Here is a 20,758-nt window from a genome sequence, read left to right as displayed (position 1 = left end):
TCCTTTGCCATTGGAGACCAATATTCTGGAAGGTCCATATTCTGAAAGGATCTGCTTTTGGCCTTTTCCATCTCTTTCTTTTGATTTCTGTGCATTTTTAAAATGTCTATCTTTCAGTCTTTTTCCTTTAAAAAGGGCTCTTTCATTGCTCAACCCCTTACCCTGCTGCACACAGTGTATTGCCAGTTGCATTCTTATACTTCTGTTTACCAGACAGGTCTACTTGTGTATCACCATGGGATCAAAATTTAACACACTCAACATCTAAGTAGTTTATTACCCTGAATCCACCCCTCCAAAAGTCCTAATTCTCTGATTCCTTTTTCCCATTTCCATTTTTTGGCTTAACTATTCAAATGCCAAATGTAGAAAATGCAGTCGTCTGTGACTCTGTTCTCCCTCACTTTCCACTTGTAACTCGCTGTCCTGTGAACTTTATTCTGTATCCTCTGTACTTCTGTCAACTTTATCTACACCCCTGTCATAGTAAACACACGTCAGACATTGTGCCTGAGCATGCTATACCTGGAATATCTGCAGTGTTCTTCTCAACTTGGAGTAAGTTCAGGTGTCACCTTTATGCTGTGGTTTGTTCCCATCCCCGGTTGAGTTAATTATGTCTCTCATTGTGTACATACCTCTTCCAAACTCTACATAGTGGTAGAATGATTAGTATCATACAAGACTGTAATCTTCCTGAAGGCTAGAATGAAGTCTTATTAATCAGTGTACCTCGTGCTTTCTTTTATTTGCCTGTGTTGGGCAGGTAAAAAAGATGGATAAATAATTAGAAAGATAGAACCTTAAGACTAATCATTTCTGTCACAAATAGTATTTATTTTACTGACTCAACTATTATTTTCACTTGACAATTCCTTTCAGAGCATAATTCTTTGCTTTCCAAATGACAGATAATTAGATAGACAGATAATTAAATTTGGACAATGGGTACTGCATTACAACACATTGAGTATGAAGGCAAAAAATTAAAAATTCTCAAGACACATATTCCTTCATCAATAGCATTTATGCAGAATGCTATACTAACATCCTTGAGAGAAGCTGGGATCAGTATTTTGTTTGTGTTTATTTGAATCGGAGTGCTTTCATCTGCGGACTCCCTGGAACAGTGGTTGGCTGACTCCTTAGACAGCAGTTGGCAGGCAGACACGGGACCTACCTAATGAAGGCCTGTGGCAGGCTGAACACCACTGTTGTCTAGACTGAAGGCAAAGACCATCTGTTTTAGATCAAAATTAAAATTTTAACTATTTAAAGACAAATTGTAGTGTAGGTGTTTGAATAGCACTGTTCTGCTCATTTTTGTTTCTAAACTTAGAATCAATTTTTTTTTCTCGTTGAGGGTATTTTAGTTCCTGAGAAAAATGTCTTCTAAGATTATGAGGGAAAAATTAGGCAGATGAAATATTTGAGATAACTAAAAATTCTTTGGCAGATTTATAGTATAGATTCTAGAATAGCAAAGAAGCTGAGAATTGAGAGAGAGGAGAAACAAATGATTTTTTTAAATTGTATATAACTCTAAGAAGTTTAAATGTGAAGACTTGCATTAGTTTAACAAGATGTGTCATCCTCATTTGGAAAGCAAAGAATTATGCTCTGAAAGGAATTGAGTGAAAATAACAGTTGAGTCAGTAAAATAAATACTATTTGTGACAGAAATGATTAGTCTTAAGGTTCTAATGATGTCAAAAACTGTCATCTCCATGTTCTCTTAATTTTATTTTATTTACAGACCAATACTCCAATTTTATAGTACACTTATGAATCTCTAAAATGTTTTAAGGATGTTTGAGGTATTTTAATGAGAACCCAGAGGTCAGTGCTGTTAGTGGCTGTGTAGAATGAAGTCATTCATATTAGTTATAAAATGAATTATGATTTTATTCTCTTCATAGTGTTAGTTCATTTTGACCCAGAGAGAAATATCATGGTTGGAAATTACAACAAAAATAAATAGAATAAGCCAGGGTTGGTGGCGATTGCCTGTAATCCTAGCACCTGGGAGGCTGAGGCAGAAAGGATTGCTGTGAGTTTGAGGCTAGCCTGGGCTACATGGCAAGTTCAAGGCCAGCCTGCTACATGGCAAGTTCAAGGTCTCACAAAAAAAAAAAAAAAAAAAAAATTAAAAAAAGGAATAGTCAAAGGAAACGTGTTTTTCATATATATGAACATGTTCAATCTGTTAACGGATGTGTCTTCTGCCAAACTGAGAGACAGTTTATGCCATGAAGTGAGGAGAGGCCTCCTGTGACTTAAGGTGCTGGCTGTTACTGTGAGAAGGCTGGGTGGGTAAAGTGGAGCAAGTGGGATCAAATTGCAGTCAAAACCTAGAGAAGGTGAAACTGTTTGAAAAGGCTGGGAATATTACAAATGCAGAGCCTTACAAGTTATGTTAAGGTCCTAATGTAGAAAAATGCTGTTTACTCAGTCATACACCTAAGGTGGGACTATTGCTTACTTGCAGTCAGTTTGCTTGGCCAGGAGGTTCTGAACATTTTCTTAGCCTTTCGTATGCTAAATTTAATTGTTGGTTAGTGGAATGCTGTTCTGAATATGGATTAAAACAGAATGAGGTGAACAAATGACATTGTAATTATGATGCTCTTGCTTTCTTGTTGATCAGCTTCTTACAACATTTTATCTTATGAACCTACACTACCCTAAGGTGGTTTCCCTTGGTGTTTTTCTTCCTACTCACTCTTAAGCCTTCCTTTTATAAGGACTCAGAGGCTGGCAGATGACAGATACTGGTGGACGTGCATTCCATTTACAAGTATGTGAGCCAACATGTTTGGAAGGCAGGGCGAGTTGTGGCCTAAAGCTTTTTGGAATCTGGGCTGAGCATGAAGTGAGATGCCAGCATACTCTTTGCTGTAGCAGCTTAATTTTTCCTCATGTAGAGTAGACATGAATGTGTTTGCTTTACCTTAACTTAATTATGAGCAGGTAAAATGCACATTCCCAGTGTGTAATGTCTGCAAAGAATGTCCATATTTTATTTTAATATATGTCAGGACTTCATGTTTTACCATGAAAAGGTCCCAGTAGGCTTTTCTCTGAATTGTAGCACCATGTTACTTTCTTGATCTTTTTAAGGAACACTTTTAAATACTGTGAGAATCTTGTGGATTATTTTCTGTTTTGTTTTCAGAGTCCCCAGTGTGAGGACAAAAAGAACCAGTCTGAGAAGCTCATCTCTCTTTCAACACTGGAAGATCCCAAAAAGCCAAATGACCTTTCCAGTTCTACTTCAGATAGCAAAGCAGGAGAAAGTGACAGACAACCAAAAGAAGGCTTTTTGCATTTTCTTGGTAACCTTTTCAATATCTCAGGAAAGTCATCTCTTGGTGAAGTGAAGCAGTCTTCTTTCAAAGATGACCATGGTAAAACTGAGCAAGATTCACAGACTCCTTGTGACAGTCATGTGGAAGATAACAAAAGAGAGAAGGAGATTTTCAGTGGCTCACTAGTAATCCAAGGACTTCCAACAGAAGAACAAGAGCCCAACTCAGATGAACTCTCAGATGCCTTTTCTTTGGATACAACACAAGACAGTGAACAGGAAACCACTGATTTGCTGAAGTAAGTTTAATATTTAAATGAGCCAAAAAGTTGGGCTTTTGAGCCTAACTTTTTAGCCTAATTTCTGATCCTTATTAATTGGATGTACTGGAAAAAATTATTCTTTAATATCCCTGTTGCAGGAAGTATAATTTGGAAGCATGCTTTAGGACTTGAATTGGAAATATGTATTGAGAACTCTAAAATGTGTACAGATTATTTCTGATGATGTACGAAGGTGTTGAGTAAAACAGTATTCATAGTGATATCACAGGAGACACTTGTCCAACAGCAGAGAAATGGCTAAACTGTATGTCCATAACATGGAACTGTGTAATGGTGTGTAAAGAGTGTGCTCCCAAGTTATTGGCATTCCTTGGGAGCCATTAGAAGTGTAGGTGCTCTGATTCAGACTCGCTGATGCAGCATCTCTGGGAACCGGGCCCAATAATCTCACAGTTTCTCCGGGTGACTTTGGATACTGTCACTTGAGATCCAGCATTGAGAAGTAATCTAAAATGGTAGCGAATTGAATGGAATTGCAAGTTTGTGGTTTTTCTCTTTTTGTCTTATAAGGTTTGTTTATTGGGTAATGAACCACAGACAATGATAGAGGATATCGGTCCTCCTAATTCTTGTTAGTAAAGCCCTCTTTGTTAATAGAATGAGTGGCGGCAAATTGCTGCAGCAGGTTATTTGTGTCATTGAAAGTTCTAAAAGGCTCGCCATCGCTGGGATTGCTTAGGGCATTTGTCCTGAGCCGTCTCAGCAAAGAAAGGTGACTCTTAATGAAGGAAGAAGGAAAAGACATCTGGATTCTCAGGGTGACTGAGGTACAGGTTTCCTTCAAACTTGGCTTTGGAAATCCCACAGCCTATCAGACTTCAGTTTCTACTGTTAGTAATGTCCTATTTGCAGATATCACTTTCAGAATTAAAATGTAAAAGTTGAATCCTATTTTGGCAGCAGTTTATTTTGATATTTAAGTTTAAGGACTGCTCACAACTGATTTTACATGTTACTTAAATAATATGCTTAGAGAATTGTGTGCTAATTACTAGAATATGGATTTTAAGTATTCTAGTTGATGTGGCTTTATAATATGAACTTACTAAAAGGGATATTTTTAAGTTTGCTCTTCAGATCAGGAGAGTGTGTTAAATATAAAATATTATTTAAAAATAAGAGCTTATATTTATAAATTTACTAGATTTGCTTTACATACAAAAATTTCAGATTTTTTATGTATAGGGAAGAGTGAATTAACTAAAGTTTTGCATTCCCTTTCTCATGAAAAAATGATGCTACTTTATTTCCTTCATAGGTCTATAATCAGAGTATTAAAAAAGATGGATGGCTTTATACAAATTGCTAACCTGCACTGTATAACATTCATTACCATACTATCATTTTTTGTAGTTACTATCAATAGCATTTTAAAAATTTAAACAAGTTGTGACCTGTTGTTCAGACTGAATTAAATCACCAAAATGCAATATAAATGACTTCATCTTATCTTAATAAAAACAATCACCATCTTTTTAATTGTTTTTATCTGTAGTTCACTATGCAGATTTTATTTTTAATATTCATAGTAAGAAAGTCTGATAGGAACATAATTTAGATTACTTTCAATATATTAGCTCATGCTTTTTGGAAAACATATTGGAAGCTACTTTATTATTGTTATTTAATTTCTGTATTACAAGTTTTTATATTTTTCACATGCTCGTATCCATCTTAATGTGAAGCTCTTTTTATCAAAGCTCTCTTTAAAATTCTCAATTTTTCAAGCTTTTCTTTAAGTAGAAAAATTAAGAGCCTTCCCCACAGTGAGAGAAAATATGCTTAACTATAAAATTTCAGAGGAAATAAATGCTTTTTAAAGAGAAAAATTAAAACAAAATTTCAAAATGAGACAATAGGACAGTAACAATGGTTAATACATTGCATATCGTTATCTTCAAATTAGTTACTCAGAGTACAAGGTATTGGCATTTAATTATTCAAATAATATTAGCACAGACCTTTCTTTTCTGTGAACTAAGAGAAATTAGTATAACTATCTTATATATATATATTTTTTCCATTTTTCCCTTCCTTTTTTTCTCTATTCCTCCATCCCAGTTTCTATTTCCTTTTGAAGTTTCTTCCCATTTTACAATATCTGTTGTATATTTCTTATTTACTCTTTTGGCTTCTCACACTAGGGAGACAATACAAAGTTTACACATGCATATCTGGTTATTTCACATATGAGTATGGTCTGGAGTTGCATCCATTTACCTGTGGAAGTCTCCAGTTATTCTGCTTTATGGCTAAGTAGTACTCCATTATATAAAAAGACCATATCTCTTTTATCCATTCTTTGGTTGATGGACATTTAGGTTGTTTCCAAGATCTGGCTATAACAAATTGTGCTGCTATAAACATGGGTGCACATACATTGCTGTAGTGTGATGTTTTTAATTCTTCTGGGAAGATACCCAGATAGGAAATATCTGGGTCAAATGGGACCTCCAATTCTACTTTGAAGGTCCTAAGAAGTGTGTATGCATCTCAGATTCCCATTTTTGGACTGGGTCTTTGAATTTGGGAGATCTGATTTTTTTTTTGAGTTTTTTGTATGTTCTCGATAGTAATCCTGAGGAGCAGCTGGCAAACATTTTTCCCACTTTGTGGATTGTCTCTTCACTCCTGGTCGTTTCTCTTACTGTGTAAAACTTTTAAATAAAATCACATCCCAGTTATTGATTCTTTGTTTTTTTTTTTTTTTTTTTTTTTGGTTTTTCTCCGGTACCGGGAACCGAACTCACGACCTTGCGCTTGCCAGGCAGGCACTTTTTGCCGCTGAGCTAAATCCCCAGCCCCTGAGCTAAATCCCCAGCCCCTGATTCTTTGTGATAGTTCCTCTGCCAGCTGGGTTTTATTCATAAAGTCTTTGCGTACACCAGTATCTTAAAGAAGTTTACCTATTGTCTCTTCCATTTCAAATTTAGTTTAGTGCATGGTGAAAGATATGGGTCCAATTTTAATTTTGGCATGTGCAGAGCCAGTTTTTCCAGCAGGCTGGAAAGAGGCTGTCTTTCTTCCAGTGAATGTGTTTGGCACCTTTGACAAAGATAAGATTGCTGAGTATGTCTGGAGTTGTTTCTGCATCTTGTAATCTGTTCTATTCATTTTGGGGCCTGTTTTTTTTTTTTTTTTTCCATTACCATGCTGATTTTATCACAGTAGCTTTATAGTTTAGTTTCAAGTCAGAGACTGTGATGCCCCCTGCCTTGTCTTTGTTGCCCAGAATTGCCTTCCCTATTCTAGGTCTTTTCTGATTCCAAATGAATTTTAGGATTTTTTTCCCTAATCCTGTAAGATATACTATTGGAATTTTGATTGGAATTGCATTAAATCTGTGTAACAGTTTTGGAAGTGTGGCTGTTTTCATTGTATTAATTCTTCCTACCCAAGAAAAATGGATAGCTTTCATTTTCTGATATCTTCAATCTCCTTTTTCAAAGTATTGTAGTTTTCAATGTAGAGGTCTTTTCCTTCCTTTGATAGATTGATTTCTAGGTATTTCTTTTTTTTTTTTTTTGGATGCTATTATGAAAGGTATTATTTCTCTAATTTCTGTCTCAGTGAGTTTGTTATTCATGTACAGGAAGGCTATTAATTTTTGAGTGTTGATTTTGTATCCAGCTATGCTGCTGAATTTGCTTATTAAATACAGGTATTTTTTTAATTTAACAGTTTTTAAATGGAATTTTTGGGGTTTTCTATGTAAAATATCATGTCATCAACAAATAATGGTAATTTAACTTCTTCGTTTCCTATTGTTATTCCTTTTATTTCTTTCTCATGTCTAATTACTCTAGCCAAAGTTTCCAGGACTATGTTGAATAAGAGTGGAAACAGTGGACATCCTTATCTTGTTCTTGATTTTAGAGTGAAAGCTTTCAGTTTTTGTCCATTTAGTATGACATTGGCTGTTGGTTTGTCATAGATGGCTTTTATCTGATTGAGATAAGGACCATCTATTCCTATTTTCTGTAGGGTTTTTATCATGATTAGGTGCTAGACTTGGTCAAATGCTTTTGCTGAATCTTTTGAGATGATCATATGGTTTTTGTTTTTGGCTCTATTAATACATAGTGTATTATATTTATTGATTTGCGTATATTGAACCATTCCTGTATTCCTGGGCTGAATCCCACTTGGTTAGGGTGTATAATCTTCTTGATGATTTGCTACATTCTGTTTGCCCATATCTTATTGAGGACTTTTGCATTTATGTTCTTTGGGGAGATTGGCTTGTAATTCTCTTTCTTAGTTGGGTCCTTCTCCAGTTTTCGTATCATGTTAATGTGTGCTTCCAGAAATGAATGAGGAGTATTGCTTCCCTTTTAATTTCATTAAAGAGTTTGAGAAGTAGTGGTGTTAGTTCTTCTCTAAATTTCTTGTAGAATTCAACAGTGGATCCATCAGGGCCTGGGCTTTTCTTTGTTGGTAGGGTTTTAATTACAACTTTGATTTCATTGATTGATATTGCTTTATTTAGCCTTTTTATATCTTTTTGATTCAGCTGGAAGTAAAAGTTTTTTTTGGTTCCCGGAATTGGACTCTGGACCTTGTGCTTGCCAGGCAAGTGCTGTGCCTCTGAGCTATATCCCTGGCCCTGTTTTTGTTTTTGTTTTTGCTTTGTTTTTGGTATGGGGAATTAAACTCATGACCTCTGCTTGCCAGGCAGGTGCTATATCTCCAGCCCTGTTTTGTTTTTTATTTTAAAGAGAATAAAAAAATTTAATAAAACATTTAAAATGAGACAAGATGATAGGAAATCAAAAATGGTTGTTATATTGCATATTGTTATCTTCAAAGTAGTTGTTCAGAATACCAGATATAGGCATGCAAAATTGATTAAAAAAAACATTAACTGTTCCTTTCAATAAACCAATAGACATTAGTAGTACAGTTATCTTAGCTATCTTGTATGTGTGTGTATACACACACACACACACACACACACGCATTTTTTCCCTTCCTTCTTTCTTTCCCTCATCCCAGTTATTCTTTCCTTTTGAGCAGTTTCTTTCCCTTCCACAATATCTATTGTACTTGTTTTGTTTTTGAGTCAAGGTCTCACTGTGTAGTTCAGGCTTCCTTGAACTCACTGTGTAGGGTGCCATCAAACTCATCACACTCCTCCTGCCTCAGTCTCCCAAGTGCTGGGATTACAGGTGTGTGCCACCACACCTGGTTCAAAAGGAAATAAATCTTAATGCTAAAAAATTCTTAATCATGTTTTCCTAAAAATAGGTTCTTTTTCTACAACACTAGTTATTATTTGCAGGTGGCTGTTACAGAATTTTCTTTGAAAAATGGCACATCTTTGGTTACCTTTTGAAATATCAGGTTTATCAGATTTATCCAGTTTAGAACACAACCATATTAAAGAGAGGTTTAATAAACATTCACATGAACAACAGTGATATCTTGGGCTGCCATCCCTAAAACCTTTTCAGGTTTTCCAAACATATGCCTATTTCCTTATATATTTGCAATTTCTAAGTATTTTTTGAAATCTCCTAGTATTTCATAAGTACCTTTTTTCTTACTATTATTTGGGTTACATACCTTTCAGATACAGAAAAGCTTTGTAAAATACACAACACATGAAATGAATACTCCCTTTTCTTCAATCAGCTTGTGAAAAATGCATCTTCTTAATTTCCTATGTTCAGCTGATGTCTAAAATTATATATTTCTGGCATTTTACTTTAAAAATTACAAAAATAAAATGACAGTGTCATGTTCTTATATTATTCAGGTGCAGTAACCTATGATAGAATGGCCATAGAGTATAGACAATGTGGGCATGACTAACCTTTTAAAGAGTTGTAGTGTAGCTCCTTATTAACTGCAGGGACTAATTATAATGCACAAAGATGAGCTTATAACTTTGATGTTCAGTACTTTAAACATGATAATTGAGTAACATTAAAAATGCATTTTTTATTTACAAATATATAACATTTTTATGTAGGGTGCTATGGAAGATTATCTGGCTAAAATTTTTAAATTAAAATTTTTAAATTAAAAATAAAATTTATTTTTTATATGTTTTTTATTTTAAAGAGAACAAAAATGAAAAACACTAAAAATGATTCACAATTTCAAAACAAGTTGATAGGAAATCAACAATGGTTGTTATATTGCATATTGTTATCCTCAAAGTAATCGTTCAGATTACCAGCTATAAGCATGAAAAATTGGTCAAAAATTTTTAAGAAAAAAAATTAAGCATTAACCGTTCCTTTCAATAAACCAACAGAAATTAGTAGTACATTTATCTTAGCTCTCTTGTGTATATTCATATATATTTTTCCCTTCTTTCTTTTCTCCTTTCCCTCATCCCTGTTGATCTTTCCTTTTGAGCAGTTTCTTTCTAGAAATTTAAGCTAGTACATATAGATCTATTTAATCATTGTAGTTGAAGGTATTCAGAAAGCCTGAAAAAATGTAAAACATTGATTCGTGTCTCCATATTCTAAAATTACAAAAAGCATTATTATAGTAAGTTGAAATTTAGTGGACTTTTTCTTATGGCTTATTTTGAGTTTTTTCAGATCAAAGTGGGGATGACTCAGGAAAAAATACTGTAAGACCTACTCAGGAAGGAGTTGGCAATAACAGGACCTAAAGTTACTATGCCTAAAGAATAAAATTATGATGCTTATTTTTATTTCATGTTTTAGTTGACATCATGAACATTTTTTGGGTATTCCTGTCTTCAGATTATATTAGTGATCTTTAGGGGAGAGAATTGTAGTCTATTAATAAAAATCTCTTGCTTGTATTCACATATTCAATTTTAATAACATTGTTGTGAAAGGCTGTTATATTTTCTGAATGGTCTATGTATTTTGATATGTTATTTCACTGATAACTGTATTTACCCATATGCATTTTTGCTTTCCTACATATTTTCATAGGAAGGCTACCATATCCAACTTTTCACTCTGTTTAAGTCTTTAGCCAACCAGAAACTCATGCAGCAACCAAAAACTCATTTTGCTTTGTAAAATTTTTCCAAGGCAAAGCTTTTCTCTTAACGTATCTTCTTTAGCTACTTTACAATTGACATTAAAAAGTAAATGAAGGTAACGGACATTTTTTACAACTGTGGTTAGGTAGAATTTTATAGGCTAGCAATATGGTTTTAAATGAATTATTTCAGCTAAAATTCAAGAAGTATTGAAGAGGTGCTTCAGAGTTGATGAAGTTTTTATATGTCAAATGAGATTTACCTTGTGTTATCATGTAGGCAGATCTAGCATTCTTAATGTCACTGCTTTAAAAGTGAGGATAAATGTATGTTTTACAATGAGAATTGAGTTTCTTATTCACATGGACTGTATAGTAACTTTTTGGTTAATGGTATGTTTAATCTGAAAAAGTCAAGTAAAATACTCATCCAGTCTTACTACCTCAATTTTTATGGGCAGGACTCTATACCTTTAACATTTAAAATGCTTTAATATCATCTATAAGAATGAAGACATTACTCCAAAATAGGTTCATCAGTATCATTGCTTTACTTAGTCATTAATTGACAGAAAGGCTTTAAACATATACCATTTTCTGACCTGGTGGGCCACATTTAAATATTCAAAGATGATTAAGACACAGTGCTTTCCCTCAGGCTACTAGGGAGAAAAATAAATAATTGCTTAGATATTTGTAATGTACTGTGGTGAACTGTGTTCTGTGCACCCACATATCAGACACTAAAAGTCCATTTTAGGAGAAGGGACAGGTATGTGAAGAACATGTGTGAGCTGAGTCTTACAGGTGAAGATTAATGTCATTTTCTCTCTGGTGCTAGGATGAAAAAGGAATGATGTTCACAGATGGCTGCACAGCACCATGGGTTATATGAGAACTCCCACAAGTAGATTCTTCAAAGGAAATTAGATGCTGAGAACATTAGAAAGTGTATGCTGGGGTTGGTTCTCTACTCTTTGTAGAAATCTTTTTCACTTTCTGCATTTACCCAAGCAATTTAATACTCACTATACTACTTAAATATTTGAAAAAGTTAATATGACAGATTTTAAAAGCAATTCTATCATTGATTCAGTTAATAAATATATCATGGACATCTGGACATCTTACCAGATATATTTCTTTAAAATTTCTTAAACTATTATGCTGAAAGTTGCTGTTCAAAATCATATGTAAAAGTAAAAGACTAGAGTAGAAACTTGCTATGATGCTCTGAAGTGGCAGAGAAATCATAATAGTGTATCTATGATTGTGTGGTACCCATATGAAGAACAAATCCAGTGGTTTTTTTAGTCACATGCTTTGAAATAAAAACTAGAATCCAAGTGTTGAAATTGTCATCCCACGTTCTTTTTCTCTTTTTTCCACATAGCCTGAGAGCTAAGCAGGCAAGAAGGCATGGTTCTAAGGAGCTCAATCATTCATGTTGCCTTGATATTCACATGCTGCTAGTGAATGTCATTATTATTTTTAACAAATCGTTATTATTTTTAATAAAGATAAATTTAAAACACTGTAGAGTTTCTTCCTCAAATGAGTACATTTGAAGGGAAGTGGTATATGAAAGATATGCTTTACCATAATTGCTGGGATTAAAGTAGTGTTATAACATTTCCTGATACTCTCATGCTGTTTCTTTTCATAGACAAATTGGTGGTAAACCAGAGAGGCCTTCAGTATCATATGCAACATATCAAGGGCCCAGACAAATTAGGAAGTATTTAAAGCAACAGATCATGTTGGAAACTGTGGACCCCTTAGACAGAGAAAATGAAAGTTCTGATTCTAGTACAAACACATGCATCGGCCCTAGAAGTGAAATGGAGGCTGGGATAATACCATTGTCATCAGCTAGCACAGGCATACCCATGGAAGCCTGTTTGCTTGGAGACCCATTAGAAGACTGTAATTACAGCAAAATAAATCTCAACACAGAAATCCATCTGACGTATGATCCAGAACTGCAGAATATTGCCTCTCTTAAAGATGTTTTAAATAAAAATGGTCCTGGGGGACCTGAGAGAAGTCAATCATCCTCTTCTGTGACTAACTCCAGCTATGCTGTTAGCGAATCTGCCTTACAGCATCATTTAAGTCACATACCTGTTCCTCAGAGTGACAGAAATTTGGTGTGTTCAGCATCACTTATAGGAAGTAAGAGTGGCAAAGTTTATTGCAATCCAGAATTTCGAAGGAAAACTAAAACAGAAAATATTGTGAGAGAAAACTGCTCTGTGACAGATGATGGGACATTGTTGCACAGAAACACGCACATTGAGCCTCAGAAACCTGCTGTGTCTGATTTCTCTTGTAGTAAATTTGATAAGAATGACACTACCGGACTGGAAACTACAAATTTGTCAAGTCGGAATAAATCAATTAGGCATGAAGATCTTCATTTGCCCGAGAGTGAGTGTTCTGATAAGCAAACTTTAGATAACTCATCAGTGCAGGCTGTCACTGATGCCAGCACTATTGCTGTCCAGGGGCCTGCTGTAACAGACACAGAACTTGTAAATGAAGGAAAGAAGTTACCTTCCCAAGGCTCACATAAAAATTTGGCCATTACAGAAATCAAGCAAGAAACAGAAAGTGTCTCAACTGGTGAATCCACAGTATCGAGTCATATAAAAACTCTAGAAGACAGAATTGACTCATTAACCAAAGATAGTGACCAGTTGTTTGAAACAGAAGCCAAAAATCTTGATTTTGGGCCACATGATAAATCTGCTTGTATTATAAATCAAAATGACCCTGCCTCTGAAAAATTCAAGAGTGAATCATCAGTTGTAGCATATTTAGAAAATAAAATAGCACCTGAACTGAATTTTGAATGTAGTAGAAATCACAGTTCTGAATCTCCTCTTTACTCTAAGAGCTTTCAACAAGCCAAAGTGTCACCTGCTGATAAAACATCTCTTGGTCTTGACTGCAAAAAATCAAATTTTCATACTTTATCTTCCGCCTTTGTTTCTGGAATTAACAGCCTGAGTAACCTGGATCTCTCTGTTTTAAAGAGCGGAGGGTCTTCTGTGCCTGTTGGAACTGAAGATGCCAACATTTTTATTTCCCATCAGCTTAGTAAGTGTCCAAAGGAAAATGTGGCAAATAATGTTGAAGTTTCAGACAGGAAGAGTCTTTCTCCTCCCTTTCACCTCAAATATGCATCTAAAATTCTTGAATCCAAGGAAACTCTTCCGGATAGGAAAAAATTCCAGTTTCCTCCAGGTCCTGAAGCCTGTGGCACTCACTTAACTGGGGTGGACCCATTGAACTTGGAGACTGGAAACCTCTCTAAAGTTCATGGCAACATTTCATTTCCTTCAAACACTAAAGTGAGTGAGAAGATGATAGAGAAGACTGATTCTCTTTCTTTGGAAACCAAAACTGATAACATTGCTAAAATTTTATCAAAAGCTGATATTGATGATCAGGACAGAGCTCCTTTTGTTTCACAGTATGGAAGAGGAAAATCTATATCCTTGTCAGACGTACCCGTTTCCCAGGTGGAGCCCAAAGACATTTGTCAGCATAAAGTTTCTTCTTCTCTGTTAGAAATTACAGATGAGCCAGCAAAATCTCTTTTATCAAAATTAACTTCTCCAGAGTTTAAACAGGACAAAAATTCTCAGTTGATGGAGCATAAGGAGAAACATTCAAATGCTGGTTCAGATGCTGGTTTCGAAGAGAATTGTCAGGCTGAGGTGTCTTCTGCTTCCAAACATCAACATATACAAGAAACAGAGGGAGCTGCCTTAGGTGATCCTACTCTTCTCAGAAATAATCTGCCTGAGGTTTTACATCCTGTTCAGAAGGAGGAAGTCACTAGAAATGTGGCACAAAATTGTGATGCCAGTCCTTGTGTCGTTCATCACTCTTTCGCCATTTGTGGAACTAAAAAGCGTTCTACTCTCTCAGAAATGGCCGAACTTGGCTTAAATAAAATTGCTTCAGAGTTCCAAAGCACACAGGTAAATTCACCTATTCTGGATTCTGATAGCAATTTGAAAAGTAATATGTTTACATTTGAGGATTCTGGCTTGCTTAATGTATCTTCTGACTTGGGAACACAAAGAAAAGCCTTATCTTACAGGAAGGGAGAAAACAATCATTTTCTGAGTGGTAGGACTGATAGTGCATCTTCTCCCTCTCATCATTCTGAGGAAGTTAGCATGGTTATGAATTCACATAATACTTCAAAAAACTTCAATTCTGTGGAAGTTACCATAGATCTCATATGTGCAGGTGCCTCTATAACTGAGTCACTGGACCCTAGTAGTTCTTATTTGGAACTAGAGACTCCTATCCCAACTGAGGAAGAAGTGACTGCATTTCAGAAAAGTGTTGAGATTCATTCTAGTAGAGTACCTCCTGATTTCCCAAACATTGCTCAGTGTGACAGACCCCTGGAGTCAGGGGTGGAAGCAGTTGCTGGAGCCTCAGTGTCAGTTAACAGCTCCAGTCAGCAGTGTTCTGAATCATCTGCTGAGCACACAGAAGCAAGGAGAAGAGCACATGACCAACTTTTGGACCTGAAAAGTGATTTACTCAAAAAAGCTGATACAGTTATTGAGGAGGTTTTTCATTCTGTCAGGGAAGAACTAAAGTCCAAACAAACAGTTGGTACTTGCGAGAAACATAAAGCCATAGATGGTGTAATGAATCCAAGTACCCGAAAAAAAGACATCCCTGAGAAAAACCCATCAGAAGTGGCATTAAGAGGAACCCAACAGAAACACTGTTTGAAAGATCAGGGCGTGGAAAACATGTCAGAAGAAGAAGAGAAGGACTATGTTTCACCTACTGTTGGTGAGACAAGTCTCCTTTTTTATTCTGATAGAATGAATGTGCCTTGCTTGTTAGAAGATCAAGCTAGAGAGTTAGTCAATAAGGCTATTTGTTCAGCCCAAGAAACTTTGAGATTTGATGGTTTTGAAGATACTGACAATACCTCAGATTCTGAACTTCAGGCTAACCCTTCAAAAATTCTGAAAAGTGATAGTGTTAAACAACATGATATAGTTAGGGAGTTCTTGGTATCAAAAAAGGCAATAAATCAAAGCACATGTGAAATTAGTGAAAATAAAATATTGAATAGATTCTTATCTATAAGTAACTTAGTTAATGGCACAGAGTCAGCTAAAGGAAGAGAAATTGTTCTTTACCAAAACTCCCCAATTTCTGGAAAAGGAGCTGGACAATCTGATAGTATAAATTTGCAGAAATCGGATACTATTTTAACAGCTGAAGATATGTCCAATAAAGGGTTAGATGATAGGGTAAAAGCACATTTATTTCTCAGTAAGAACTATAAGGAGACAACAGGACTAGAGGATGTGGATAATCAAAAAATTGGGACAGATGATAGAGGAACTCTTCTGTTAAATTTCAGATGGCCTTCATGTGTGAATGATGATGTCCATGCACCCAGTACATCTAAGAGCAGTTTGTCTGACAGTCTTGTATGTATATCTGAAAAAAGCTTGCCAGGACATAGTAAAAGCACACCCCTTGTACTGTCAGAAATAGGGAAAGTACACAAGAAAGATAATGAAGTAAATGTAGGAAAAATTGACCATGTACCTTCCATGTTAGAAATGGGAAAAACAAACAAAAGGGATGCTGAATTGAACATTGTCAAGTATGAGGTAGTTCTTCCTGTGTTAGATACAGGAAAAGCATGTAAAAGGAGAGCTGAATTGAATATTACAAAAGTGGAGTCAGAAGCTCACATTTTTAAAGTGGAAGAAGCATACCAAATGGATGCTGAGCAAGATCTGGAAAAACTGGAGGGATTATGTGTCACTTCAGAAATGGAAAACGCTTACCAGATGAAGAATACCGAAAGGGATATTGTAAAGAGTGATGTGACACCTGTTACAATAGAATTGGAAAATAATTACCAAAAGCATGCTGAAGGAGATGTTGGCAAGACTGCAGTAACATCTGTTACATCAGAAGTAGAAAATACCTACAAAAAAGATGCTGAGGGAATTACTGAAAAGGCTGAAGTGATAGCTGTTACATCAGAAATGGAAGACTATCAAAAGGATGATGGAGGGAGTGTTGCAGAGACTGAGGTGACACCTATTGGATTAGAAATGGAAAATATTTACCCAAAGAATGCTGAGAGAGATATTGAAAACGCTGAAATGACAACTATTACTTTGGATGTAGTAAGTACTCACCAGAAGGATGCCAAGGGGGTTACCAGAGAGAGTGGGAGCCCAGTGTTGGAAATGGGAGCTGCTTACCAAGAGTATGCTGAAGAGGTTATTAGGAATATTGCAGTGGTGCCTTTTCTATTAGATGTGAGAGAAACATATGAAAGGGCATCACCCATCTCTGTAGAGATGGACAAAAGTTACAGGAGAGATACTGAAGAAACTAATGGAACATTTGAGTCCATGCCTTCTAAGGTGGGAATAGAAATGACATCCCCAGAGGATTCTGGTGAAAATATTGGGAAACATGAAGTATTACCCACAGTGGTAGACATTGGGAAAACACATGGAATAGAACTGGAATTGACCGTTACACAAGTGGAGGCCGTGCCTCCTGTGTTTGAAACTGAAAAGGTACCTCAAGAGTATGCTGAAGGGAGTGTTGGAGAAATAGAGGAAGAGCTCACTGAAATAAAGGAAGGCTTGATACTGCATGCTGATAGACTTGCATCACACTTCAGAGGGTATGAATCCCCTACATTAAGTAAGGATTATGAGGGCTATCCTGCCTTAGCAATGCCAGATTTTCAGCCAGAAGATACAGCAGGAAGGCTCCACAAAATAATGTCTGTTTCTGTAGTATATGACAAAAGGAGAGAGCAAGATTGTAACGATGAAAAAGAAGAATCTAATTTAGCCTTTGTTTCTCAGGAAGAACAAGAAAATTCCTCTTTTACTATATTATATGAGGAGCCTCTTCAAGATGAGAAGTGTGCTTCTGCAGAAGTAAGAGGAATACGGCCTGTCTTGTTTCCTGATATGTCTTCTGATAGCTTGCCTGTTGTAGCATGTGAAAGGTCTGAGAGTAGAACTGACCTTGTCCATCATTTTGAAAAAGATGTTAAATTAAGTGAGACATTTGATGGTGATATTTCAGAAATGTTCTTGTCAGTGGAGGCTAAAAGGTACAAAATTTATCCCTTGGCTCTGAGTCCCATTTATGAGGATGATAGCTCACAGGAGGATATTCTGTCCAGTGAGGTCTCACCTGGTCACCATGGCTCCACAAAATCAAGAGAAAGTACAAACCAGTCCTCTTCAGTCTTATCACTTCTCCAGTCAGTATCAGAGCGTTTAAAGATGAATTTTGATGAAGATGATAGACAGGTGGCTGAAGAAGAAGAGGAGGAGGAAGAAACATTGCCTGAAGGTCTCGGAGCTCAAAGGAGGGAGCGTGTTACCTTCCATGTGCCAGACCCTTCCATCACATTTCACCCTGACCATGATGAGGACCAGGAATGCACTGACATTTCTAAGAACACATATGCAAGGTCGAGTGAACCCACGCAACCCACCACCTCCAATCTGCAGATTGGTCTGTGGCCAGAAAAGCCTTCATTGCCTCAAAAATCTGACCTTACTTCTAAACTGCATTCTTCTTTAAAGAGTGTCTATCGGCAGTATTTGCAGACTTCTCAGACTTATTCCTCAGAAAAAGGAGCCAAGTTTGGTGGGACTTTTCAGGAACCAATCTCCAAATATTTCCGTGTTCAAGACAATCCAGACAGATTGAGCCCATATATAGAGGTAAGCTATTTTGATTATTAACTAGTAAAATACAGCTTTGGGTCATGGAATCATTTAAAATCTTACTTTAAGAATGAATGTTCTGGGGTTGTATAAAGTTTGTTTTTTAAAAAATCAAATTTTTTCGTTGAAATGTGTCAGAATCATGAGTCTTAGCTGAACCATTACACTGAGAAAACAAAATTGCTGAGTCAGGTTTTCAAAGGCTTAGCAGAGAATCCTGTTGTTTCAGTTTTTGACTAATAATATCCTTCAAGCTAAATTAAGTGGTAACATTTCAAAATTCTGAAGATATTGTATATGTAAGAGTTATACTCTCCATTTAGATTATGTATCTCATGAGATAATTTGCATGTACTCACTTGACCTGTCATACAAAGCAGGGGGATAAGCTGCCTGATTTGAAGAAGAGCTGAAAAAAGACAATATGGCTGGAAAATGTTTTGAAATTCAGTTATATCTTTCTTTGGGTTAGAAATATTTAAATGTATAATATAGAATATTCACTGAACATGGGACCTTCCTTTCTGGCATTCCCAAGATCGTGGACTTTTCTAGAGGATTCCCAAACCCTGTATCTTGATCTTAAACAGGCTTAGTATTAGCAAATAGTAGTAATACTTGAATACCCACTAGTACCTTTTAAGGTAACATCATTTTAGAAGAAATGATCAGATGTAAAATAATGTTTTTTTGGTGATGCCCATTGCCTACCAAATCAAGTGGCCCCTCTTCACTGTGCTTATAAAGCCCTCAAGTTTTGTTTGGCCCAAGTTTGTCTCCCCACTCTCTGGCTAGACACACTATTTTCTACCACTATACTTTTTCCCAAGATGGTCATCTTCCTTGAATATTTTTGCTCCAGTGTCCCCATTCTAACCTGCCATTTAAAAAATATTCATTTAACTACTATTTTTAAAAATCCTTTCATTATTACTTCCTCTAAGAAGCCTTTTCTGAACCTTCCTGTCCTGTCACCTCACCTCCATGCTAGTTCCATTTTTATAACCTGGCATTTTCTATTTATTTCACCTTTGCATTGAACTTAGTCTTTCCTTTAGAAATTATTCAGGTATGATCATCTGTTTCCTCTGCATCTACACTTCTTAGAGGGCCGTGATATCATATTTTTTTTCTGCTCTTTTGCTCTCTGTCCTTTATGTCTCGAGAAGCATTTTGTTTGTAATGGTCACGCAGTAAACTACATTTATGACTGCTAAGAATGTGAACTGTGTATCTGTTTCCCCTGATGTTTCTTAAGGCTTATGTTTTCTACTTCTGTTATTTCAGAATGTTGACAAACAAACTCTGAGGTGTAACCCACGACCTGGGAAGGTAAGCATAACTTTCTAAAGCAGGCTAAGATGAAAGGTGAAAAATAAGTTTACTTTTAAGATTGGAGAGTTTATAGATAAATATTTTTATAGATATCCTTTCATAGATAAATACTATTATAAGATAAATACTTTTAACTGACTTAGAAAATTATTTTTTTAACTCAAAGATTTAATATTTGAAGTAATACTTGCTTTTATACATCTAGGACATTTTGGAATTTTAAATCCATTCTTGAAATTATTGTGCCTACCTACTTTATGTTGCAGATGGTTATCTATGATCTCCATGGAAGTAAATATAAACAAGAGATCTACCGTAATGTTCCTGATGCTACAGCATGGGCTTTTCTGAATGGAGTACTGATAAAAGTTGTAAGGGGCTGGTAAGATAGCTCTTAAAATTTTATAGCTTATTTTCTAAAAAAGTATCTTCTAGGGTTTATGACTTTTATATTTTTATTAAAGTCATATTTCTTCCAGTTTTTCTGTAGAACATTTTGAAATATTATTAATGTTTTATATAAGTTGTTCCTTTTATTTACTATGGCAGAGAACTCAGACTGATTTTAGTACTTAAAGCCAGCAATCACAAACCTGATGTATACAATCTGTGTCATCCATACCATTCTGTAACTGTAGTATTAGCAGGCTAACCTTGGCAAGTGGAGTTAAATGCTTCAGTTGAATGAAGCATAATTTTATAAATGACTTCAGAATTTGAGGAATACTAAAGAATATGAAAACCAAATATATTCATTTATATAGCTGACATGCTCAAGAAACAAATTAAGGAAAACCTTATTTGTTATTATAGATCATGAAATGCTCAAATTACAATTTCTTTGTATACTGTTTAGTTTAGCATCTGATCAGTATTCCTCCTGTAAACAGTTTGATGTAGTGTTGTATTCACATGTATTTTTTGGGGGGCTGGGGATTTAGCTCAGCGGCAAAAGCGCCTGCCTGGCAAGCGCAAGGTCGTGAGTTCAGTTCCCGGTACCGGAGAAAAACCAAAACCAAAAA

The 20,758-nt window shown here is 35.6% G+C and overlaps 1 protein-coding gene across 2 annotated transcripts in view; it reads left to right on the top strand.

The window, feature by feature from the left end:
* Crybg3 (beta-gamma crystallin domain containing 3) overlaps positions 1-20,758 on the top strand; it is a 125,703-nt gene that overhangs the window by 36,476 nt on the left and 68,469 nt on the right. For both annotated transcript variants that reach the window (XM_005375490.2, XM_013503474.1), the window contains exons 3-6: positions 3,176-3,606; positions 12,293-18,398; positions 19,689-19,733; positions 20,003-20,118. In XM_005375490.2, the coding sequence (XP_005375547.1) occupies positions 3,176-3,606; positions 12,293-18,398; positions 19,689-19,733; positions 20,003-20,118 (6,698 nt within the window). The remainder of the gene's footprint in view (positions 1-3,175; positions 3,607-12,292; positions 18,399-19,688; positions 19,734-20,002; positions 20,119-20,758) is intronic.

The sequence above is a fragment of the Chinchilla lanigera genome, unplaced genomic scaffold (genome assembly GCF_000276665.1).
Source record: "Chinchilla lanigera isolate Chin_1 unplaced genomic scaffold, ChiLan1.0 scaffold00006, whole genome shotgun sequence".
Lineage (NCBI taxonomy): Eukaryota > Metazoa > Chordata > Mammalia > Rodentia > Chinchillidae > Chinchilla > Chinchilla lanigera.
Note: the sequence above shows the minus strand (reverse complement) of the source record. Positions and strands in the feature narration are given on the sequence as shown.